Source organism: Bombyx mandarina, chromosome 01 (assembly GCF_030267445.1).
Source record: "Bombyx mandarina strain Sakado chromosome 01, ASM3026744v2".
NCBI lineage: Eukaryota > Metazoa > Arthropoda > Insecta > Lepidoptera > Bombycidae > Bombyx > Bombyx mandarina.
Genome location: NC_143208.1, coordinates 17085767 through 17096417, shown reverse-complemented (window position 1 = coordinate 17096417; position 10651 = coordinate 17085767). Strand labels below are relative to the sequence as shown.

At 36.2% G+C, this 10651-nt stretch overlaps 2 protein-coding genes across 2 annotated transcripts in view; both read left to right on the top strand.

The window, feature by feature from the left end:
- The first annotated feature begins 3503 nt into the window (after nt 1-3503).
- LOC114252857 (uncharacterized) lies at nt 3504-5401 on the top strand. Its single transcript, XM_089731461.1, is given in 2 exon segments — nt 3504-4435; nt 4438-5401. Coding segments are annotated over 2 exon segments (1161 nt in total). The 5' UTR covers nt 3504-3540; the 3' UTR covers nt 4704-5401.
- Nucleotides 5402-7856: 2455 nt separating this feature from the next.
- kon (chondroitin sulfate proteoglycan 4-like protein) overlaps nt 7857-10651 on the top strand; it is a 33809-nt gene continuing 31014 nt past the window's right edge. The window contains 8 exon segments of the mRNA XM_028187460.2: nt 7857-8236; nt 8687-8698; nt 8701-8822; nt 9046-9189; nt 9623-9766; nt 9840-9852; nt 9855-10020; nt 10195-10399. Of these exon segments, the coding sequence (XP_028043261.2) occupies nt 8182-8236; nt 8687-8698; nt 8701-8822; nt 9046-9189; nt 9623-9766; nt 9840-9852; nt 9855-10020; nt 10195-10399 (861 nt within the window). The 5' untranslated portion in view covers nt 7857-8181.

Below are 10651 nucleotides of genomic sequence, written 5' to 3'. Positions count from 1 at the left end.
CGACCCTCAGAACTGAGGAATACGACGCACGGAGGAGGATAAGACCTTGAATTGTGTTAAATTTTATATTTCTTAATTAGCAGGAAGTGCTTTGTAGGTTTGTAGGTTTTTTTAACTTTGTAGGTTACTTTTTACTAATTATATTACTACAATCACATAACTACTAATTACAAACATTCTGATACCTCTAGCTGTTCCTAAGAAACGGTGTCTCAAGGTCTATGAAATACAAAACGGACAGCAAAGTAGATATTATGGTAACTGTTTTTTTTTCTTTTTCTTTAATGGTACTATTATAGGCAGGACGGCTTTAAGTCCCGCTTGATGGGGAATGGTCACCATCGCTCATGGATATTAGCACTGACAGAGGTTACAGTCAAGCCGCTGGTCACAACTACATAGGGACAAGATTCCTATGCTAACAATTGTCAATTTCTTTGTTTGATTGCCTGAAATAATCTTCGAAACGGTGAATTCATTTAGAGCGACTTTTATTAGAGGTTAGGCAATTTAGAAATGTTCTTAAACTTTCCCCTGCATTTTCGAAAAGTGATATTGTACAATGAAAGCATTCGACTGCTAGCGCAGGTCAGCGTTCTCTATGTTTGACCTGGCCAGCTACCCTGTCAGTCCTGTCGCTAGCATAACAACCTAGGTAATTAACAATCAATACTCTCAAATATATTATGTGTATAATCTATGATCAATACTTTCCACGCAAACTCAAACGAGGTATAACTTTAAAGAAAATAGGTACCAACATCGTATTCTATTTTCAACTTAGAAAAATCGGGTATAAACACAGAGGACAAAGCACATAAATATTTTTTATTTACATCATTTAGGTATTACATTTGTTCATTCACGTAATTATTTAAAAATCTCGTATTGACATCATATTTCAAGCAAGTAGACTGTATTCCTACATTTAAGCCTACTAACTTTTAATATAATTAAAAATTATTTTATAGAAGAAAATTATTTTAGAAAAAATTTAATAAAAACAACTTAAGTTTACAAACAATTTAAATGGGTGTACAAATGGGCATAATGGGTACAACACATTCCCGATCCTGCGGACAGAATGGAAAGCAGTCAACGTCGCCCAAAACACGTCATCTCGGATCCTCCCGATCCACTAACGGTGCTTTTAGATACTTCAAGCACCGTCACCGAGTAAATTAACTCTCAGACACAGCCCACTGAGTTTCTCGCCGGATCTTCTCAGTGGGTCGCGTTTCCGATCCGGTGGTAGATTCTGCGAAGCACGGCTCTTGCTAGGGTTCGTGTTAGCATCGTCGTCAGGTTTGAGCCCCGTGAGCTCACCTACTAGCCACGGTTACGCTGGAATAGCCGCTCCAGGCTACCAGCTTAGGTAGGAAAAAAAAGGGTACAACAATGGCCGGCCTTATCTATCTATCGAAGCGTCCTCACACAATTCTTTCTCTTCCATCAGTCATTTAGTAGAGTTTCTAAATTTTGTAGTTTGACTTGGACTGACCTTTGAAGCGTTTTATAGCGTTCTTTCACCTAAGTAGTTTTGAAATTCAATCAAAATATTTACAGTGCAAATTTCAGAATATGCAGCGAGTTAATACAATAAATTATTTTTTCACTATGTAAGCTCTGGTAGCATAATAATATGAGGCTATTCCAATTAATCACGTACCGATAGGTGTGCTCAGGGGCTCAGCCTGAGAGAATTTCTAACACTGGTTATAATACCGTCAGACCGGAGAGATACCAAAACGGACATGACATTATAAGATTCGGTTTGGTTGGTCAGCAGTCACGGAACCCAAAATTGTAATTGCTATATTTACATCGACAAATAATAAAAATACATATTGTTATGAAAGGTAGTAGACATAATGAAATTTAAAGTTTAGTTGTGCAATTCAGCACAACGAGTAGTTATTAACTCAGATTACGCAAGCGATATTTCTTTTTACAATTGATCACAGCCATAAAAGTGTGAAAGAATTGTTAAAAAAAAAGTCGGAATGTTATTATAGATAGATTTATGGTTACTGTGCACGTCTTCAGGTGGCAAGCTCAACCCGGGCTTTTCGAGAGTCAAGATCAATACCAATGCAGTCAGGTTAGTGATGCTAGGTTAGCGTCTGCGCAGGGAGAAATCTCCTTTCCGCGCAGGCTCTAACCGGAAAACTCCAACGCTAAATAAATTAAAGCCGAGTACAGGTCATATTAAAATTTTATTTTTTATTGTCATTGACACTATCGAGCAAGCGTGACCTATCTAATGATTGCTGTGGTTCTAAATTGCCGCAAATCTAAGAAGACACGGCCATAAAAAGGGTTACTATTTTTAATAATTTTTCTTTTAACTTAAACTGATTTTAAGAAATATATCTTATATTTAGTGCTCAGGAAACATAGTAGAGGGACCATTTCTATTTACAGTAAAATACTATAGTTAGCTCGGAGCTCTGGCCTAGACGTAGCACGTTTAAGTACTCCACGCGCCGAATCTAAATTGTTCTTTGTAAAGGAAAAATCTTTGATCGGACGTGAATAAACATTTTATAACATTTTATAACTCTAATATTTTATAACTCTAATATTATAAAAACCTCGATTGACTAACTGTACTAACCTTATAAATAATTCAATATTGCTCGAATATTCGACCCACAGAAACCGAACCCTTTTTTTCGGGAAGGGTTCTGACCTCCTACGAGGTATCCGCACTTAGGGGGTACGCGTGGTATGTGAGATTGTCGGTCTGCATATGTTGGGAGCAGACCGCGGATACATGGATATTTTTAGGACCCTACCGCACCAAACCACTCCTCTTGCAGTCTCACCCGACGTCCGACCTCTACCCGGAGTCAGAATTCCGTCATATTAGGGGGCTCCCGCAGATAACACTACAACTAGACTCGCGGCGCCACTCCAAGGACGCCCGATCGATGATTTGTCGAGGAGTTCATAGACGACCACCGACGCCGGTCTCTGCGGTACAGCGGCCCGTCAGGTCGCCTGGGCGATGCCGCTGATGTTCAGGGAACCCACGTTGGGTCAGAAACAGCCTGCCGGGTCGAAACGCGATACACCGCCGACCGGGTTGCTCTTTCACATTACGTCCGACGATGACAGCGACGACGACAACGCGGACCGCTGTACACCGGGTTCCTGCAAGCATATTCTCTTGTGTGGTGTATAAAACGATTTCATAGATTTTACACAATTTATAGTTACATTAAGAGTGTCGCTGTATTACAGTACAGTGCATTACAGACTATCGTGAACTTGGCCATCTACCTAGGGTAAGAAAATAAAAATTGTTATTTAAATTACAACTTCAGTTCATTATAACAAAATAACTAGAAAATTATTTTGAATATGTATTATTATTTTTAAATTAAATGCTTCTTGACTGTGTACACTCAGCGTTAGCTTACAGTATCATTGCGCAGGTGCTGACTATATAGGTAGGGCTCATCACAGTCGTTATCTAAAGGGTGTTATAGTAACATTCGTTATTGTGATTTTTGCTCCACATTTAAACCCCACAATATGGTAGAACAACAAATATCAATATTAAGAAAAATTCGATTTTATCAGTTCCTGGAGAGACATTATTATTGGGTAGATGTAACCCATATAGAGAGTCCCGATGAATTCTATGTGCGTCCTATTGCATTCCGTAACGATTTACGATTCCTGCAATCACCTGGGGAACTGATAAAAGTATGTGAATTACAAATCGGGCGCATCGTGTCTTATAAGTCAGAAGTTGTGCAATGCTTCGTTCGTGGTCAACTTATTCTCATCCAAATGATACCATCTGGGCTAGGGCACGAAATTGTGTGCGATCTATTTGCTATGGATTATGGCTTCATTGATAAGCAGATACCGATTTGGAAAATATTCAAGATTCGTAAGTATGCCAATCTGCCAGCACTCAGTACCAAATGCAGTCTTGCAAATTATGTGCTAAAATCTTCACCAGCCGCAACGAAAAGTGATACGCTCATAATGCGGCAGGCTCTTGGCGTGGAACGTGCAAAGATGAGAGTATGCGCGAAGTATGGAAACACTATTCTGGTCGACTTGAATGAAGGCACTCCGAACGATGTTTCAATCTCCATTGTGCAGATGAACAATCCTCCCAGCAAATATATGGTAGAGTTGGACGAAGAAGTCAATGAGGTAGCACGTCGCCAGCTCCGCTACATTCGCTGTCACGTCGGTGATGTCTTGCATGTGATTATGCGATACGTCAGCACGCCTTATCGCTTTTTCGTTAGCGATATTAGGGCATACCGTGCATACGAAGCAAACCGACCCGATTTCTCTTACTATTGCCAGTATCAGCAACCACTGACCCTTGACACAGTTCATCCAGGCCTCTGTGTCGGTATTGAGCTACCCGGTGAAATATATGAGAGAGCCATTGTTTTAAGCGTTGATAAAAAGAAAAAATTATATTTGTCAACAAAATTGATTTTGGTGAGGTTATAGAAATAACGATCGACAAGCTGAAACCTGTTAAAGAACAAATATTCAACCACATGCCCGCATTGGCTATGTGCTGTTCCAGTAGCTTGGCCGCCCCTTATGCTTATGAATTGATGAAAGAGCTTGAGAAGAAACCCGAATTTATGATTCGATTCACTAGCATTGGATGTACCTTTGAGACTCCCAGCCTGGTGGACATTATTCCAATAATTGACTAAATTTCAAGATTTTTAGAATTTCTCTCCCATAATGCACTGGATGCACTTTAATTACATTGTTGTATTAATACGTATAATCGATGTGTCGTATCTTTCTAAATGTACTTTCTTATATATATTTCCCTATTATTATTAAATTTTATTAATTTTGTTAAAATGGAATGCTAAGAATGGAACAAGGGATTGTCAGACGTCCACGTATTTTTATGACTTACAACGGTACAGTTTTTTCTATATACTCGTATGTATGTACCTACTTTATATCATAAGACTTCACAACGTGTATAGCATTGGGTAAATTTTTAAATTTAAAAGGTTCGTTTTATATGTGAACGACAACATTAAAAATCAAGATCGCTATTTTAGAGCCACTGACATTTTTATCACACTTAAGCGTAATATGATACATACTTAGCATAGTCTCGAAATTTGACAGGGTCTCTTTGAGAATTCCTAGCAAGACTGAATTAGGAAAACTTAACTTTATCGTGCTTACAACAATAAAATTAAGTTCGGACAGGTGCGATTTTATGATGGATGTAGGAAAGGTATTATACCGTTTGTTTACGTACAATTTTGAATTGTAATATTTGTACTCTTTTTACTGATATTGTTTAGTTATACTATACACCTAATTAAGTACGTTTTGCTACAATACTATATATTTCCATCGATGTTTCATGCATAATTGTTGTTTAGTTCTACTACATACTGACATCATTTTGTAAGATTATTATCTACTTTGTTTAGCTCTATCGATATGTGATTATTGTACGTCGTTTTAAATGTGTGAACACGTTTAATCAATGTTGTTTTTTTAAAATATCTGGGTGTTAGAAAGTAATTCATTATTGAAATGTAGTTAAGTCATTTAAATGTATTAAGTCATTTAATATTCTTGGTGTCAAAACGTTTTAATGAACTTTTATAATAAATTATTGAAAAGATGTGGTTAAATGCATGTGAGTAACATCGTTTATTGGTAGTTTGTAGAATAAAAACATCAATTGAATTTTTTTATACGTATAGAAATAATCGATCGCGTTTCGTGTTCTTCGACGCACAATCTAACTTAATAAATACTCATTGAATATTTATATCGAAATAAGTTATTGTTTTTATTTCCCTTTTATTTTCTATCACATCCTTTGTTAACTTTTCATTGTCATCAGCCTGTATATCGCCACTGCTGGATGTAGGCCTCTCTCAGAATCCTCCACAGTGAATGGTTCACCGCCTTCCGCATCTAATCTCTTCCTGCATTTTGCCACAAGTCATCTGTCCACCGGTCAAGGAGACGTCCAAAGCTGCGCTTACCGGTACGTACCTAGTCTTCAGTCCATAACGCGTCTGTTCCATCGGCCATCGATTCTGCGACACGTATACCCGGCCCATTGCCAGATCAGCTTGCTAATATTTAGATCTATGTCGTTTACTTTTGTTCTTCGACGGATTTCCTCATTTCTGATTCAATCCAAAACTCCAAGCATACCGTTTTCCATACGCTGAGCGACTTTGGTCGAAACGGGAGTTCCTTCCTGGGGGGGCTTACGCCAATAGTCACCACGTTTAGCAGATGGATTAGTGACCGCAGTACCATGTCCTTCCCTCAGGGCATGTTGCTGACCTTGTCCTAGTCTATTGCTATTTAAGGGCACAGTTTATTAGGGATAATTACACCGTCATTTGTCATTTGCCAGAACCTCGTCCGTTAGCTAGCAGGGTGCACTATGGGCAGGTGAGGTTGGCTATTGTGTATCTGTGATTCCATCTTCACCCCTTGTCATTCCTACTTCATAATAAATATAAATATGACGCTGTCTACATATTTTTGTAATAACTAAAACAGGCATGGCGACGGCCCACGTAATAATTACAATAGGTATTCCAAACCCAAAAAGTCTCTGATAAGCCGAATAGATTTGAATCTCCGATAATCGACTGGCATTGTACCTCTCTTTCTCGATGTAATCAAATGGGTAAAATAAGCATTTAAGAACCGGGCTGACTGAGAATGTCTACAGAGGTGAATAGAGTATGTACCCGTATATAACAATTTAAACCAGTATATACCCGTATGTACTAGTATCTACTAGCCTATGCCACATTAGGTATACATCCAAAGATTTATTAAGTCGTCAAACCTCACGATGGATTTAAATGCTATTTTAATGTTTTTAAAAGTGGTTTTTAAACATTCATTAATGACTCAAATCAGACCTTGTTCAACTTTACTAGTTTCCTGTATGACAGATTTTGTAGGTGTGTAAACGAATTATCATTGACCACAATGCGACACGATAATCTTCTTATCCTAGCTTATCTCTGCCACCAAGAGTGGATCCGCGGTGGATATTTTATTGTTTTCACCTGGTTATCGAATTGGTGAAGGTTGAACTTACTTGGATCTTAGATAAATTAATGTAAGTTCGCCTGCTCTTGACCATAATGAAAATATATTTAAGGTACATACACGCAATTCAAAAGATTCCTTTTTGATTTTAAATTTCTCTAATGATTCTCTGAGAGTATGATAATATTATTAAAACAAAAATGGTGGATCTCGATCGTACCAATAGTGTCTGAATGCCATTCGCCTGAAATTAGCCAGCATGTTGCAGCATCTTTGACCTCAAAATGTACTAGTCTTCTCTACTTGGAAACTCTATGTTTAAACGGTGGTCGATGCATAAAACAAACTAAATGACATACCTTAGCCAGATGCGCTATGGAACATATTAGATGGAAAATATAAAGGCAAGGAATATAGTATAGTCATATTTTAATAGTAAATAAAAATAAATGAAATCGTGTAAATCCGTTGTTGCATAAAGAATAAATGTGATAAGTGGCACATTTCAGTTCCGGAAAAGCAAGTAACGACTTGATTTTATCAACTCTTTCTCTGTTTTAGATGCTGCTGTTTGTATTATCTAAGATATTGGGTGCTATGTAATTTACCCACATAATCTGTCTCAATTTTTAATTATTTAGGGCTTGAGCTAAGGTTTTCTCTCTTATCAACTTGACTCAGTTCTTCTGAAACATATTTTATGTCAATCGCCAATGGCAGTATGTATTTTCTCAAGTGTACTCTCTATGCTATTGTCTATGTCTATTATCTATGGCCATAGTCTATGACCATAGATAATTCACATAATGGCAGCAATAGCAATCAACGAATGAAAGTTTATTTTTTTTGTAAGAACATCTATTTCTATCTGTTGAAATCTGATAAGTACACACGAAACATGAATTTACAAGAGTTTTGAAACAAATCTATATTTTAGTGTGAAATATGACACTTCCAAACATCATCTGGAAATGTTACTAATATTTCCAAATGCGATAACTTCCTCTTGCATTTAATTTTGATTCGTTCTAGGAAATAGGTACATTCACTTTGTATATTTAACGGCTTGGGATTATGACTGCAACGTTTTCTGGCCGTTTGTATTAATGTTATTGTGTTCTCAAAATGGAGGTTATTCTAATTCTGACCATGGTAACGTTTGGATTGGCGTATGACAAAGGTGAGAAGTTACAGTGCTTTTATTTACTATTTACGCTGGATGGAAATATACCGTAGTATTGAAATAACAATTAATTCATAGAGTACTTAGAGAAGTTTTAATATATAATTTTATACAATTACAATTATTTTGTACAAGAAGTAAAAAAAATTATATATTATATATAGGCTTACTTTTTTATGGCGAAGGTGCGTAAACTATCTCACGATTAGCCTGTAAAACTCCACAAAAATCACATGTGAATGCTCCCACCTCATCTTGAGACATTATGTCAAAGTCTCACAGGTGTCCCACTCTTCAAACTGGCACACATGATTGCCTCAATGCAGCAATACCCTCGATGATGCATATGTGGGTTGATGATGCATATTTATTTACTGGTGGGCCTACAATATGGGGGAAGTGTTATGAAGTCTACCATTTGTATAAAATGTTTTCATTTATTTTCAGCTTCATTTTATGGGGCAGCTATATTTCATATCCACTTCAAGAGGCCAAAGGAATTACTGACATTAATTTTCGATTTCGAACTCATCTTTCTGATGCGCTATTGCTGCTTGCAGCTGGAAAGACTGACTATTGTATGGTGAGTTTTGATGATTGTGTTATGAAAATATACATAAATCATATTATCAGTAGGTAAAAGACAATATTATATCATTAATGAGTTCCAGAAGGAATCAAAATGAAATGAATGTAAATTTGATCAAAACTCTACAACAAAGTTGAAATTTTGTTTTCCCAAACAATTGTTGGTAGAACTAATTTATCATAACGCATTTATTCAAGCGCAACTTTGTTATATTTAGATACGTCTTGAGAAAGGAAGACTAAAATTGAACATAAATCTTGGTGGAGGAGAAAGTGAACTATTTTCGCCCAGAGGAACTCTAAATGACAGCCAATGGCACCATGTCAATATTATTCGCCGTGAGGCTAATCTCACTATGAAGGTATGTTCACTAATTTGAAATATAAAACTTTTAAAGCACTTGAAGTGCTTAACTCATTATCACCAAAAACTAAAAAGTTATGTTAATTAATTTTTAGATATCAGACCAAGAAACATGAACATTTTTTTCTTTCTAAATTTTCAGTCATTGTATTTGAGTTTTTAAGTATAAACATTAACTTGTCATTCAATGTCTGTGATAAAATAAGGTATTCATATTAATAAAGATATATCAAACAAATCAATATAGTTTTCAGAGCATAAATGGATTAAATGAAACTAAAGAAGTAGTTAAACAAATGAAACAAGTATTCTTCCATACTTAAAGTGTCTACTTCTTTATAAATTCATAATAGTTTCAAAATTTTTAATTATATTCTCATTTATATATTAACTGGGTTTCATTTCATTCTTATTTATTACTGTATTTTTAGATTGATGACAGTGTTGTAAGGAAGAGATTTCCAGGAAGATTTTTTGAATTGAACATTCATTTTGGTATATTTCTCGGAGGTCAGGGTGATTTCTCTGAATTATTTTTGGGTCATATGGAAAATTTTCGTGGCTGCATGGAAGATGTAAGTGCCAGGCCTAATTTATCTACATTTTATATATTTATTGTTGTATGTAACTAATTTAATGTATTTTCAGGTATATTACAATGGGGTAAAATTATAGAGAAGGCTAGAAGCCGCTCTGGGTCTGTACGTGTCGAGGGTGTTACTTGGAATTGTGCTCCTGAATTTGATGCTGATATCAACTCAGACATTAGTTTCATTGATGAAGGAGCTTACTTGATACTACCCAAGATAAATTCCAGAGCGGGTGGACGGTATTAAAATTCATTACATTAAAAAGTTAATCTGTATATTTAAACATTCCCCTGATCTTCTCAGCAATGCAGAACACAGCAAGACTATGATGTTTATAAAATAGAGTAGTACTTTCATACAATGTGTGATTGTCATTAGTAATTCAATGATGATTGTAAGAATATTTTTTTCAGGTGGCAAATTGAATTCAAAACAATTGCTCAAAATGCCATCGTTCTGTATAACGCCGGTGGCGGTCGTTCCGATTTTTTGGCTGTTGAAATTCTGGAAGGTGCAGTAAGAGTCAAAATGGCACGCGGACAAATACTTCACACTATGCGAGTTAACGATGGACAGTGGCATAAACTTCATTTGTTGTTCAACCCTTCACTTATTGAGGTTGGTGATAGAAACAACAATATGATTATTGTATTCGTGTTTTATTATTATTTTGGTGCCCCATTGCAAAAGCGAAGCTTTTTTCTATATTGCTATTTATACAAGTGCTTAGAAATTATTGACTATCTTTTGCAATGTAGATGCAACTGCTGCTTTGTTTTTATTAATTTTTGTCATCTGATTTTTCAATATTTTTTAAATTACTGCGTAAATGAGTATATGGCTCACAGAAAGTAGTTGCTGGAACCTATA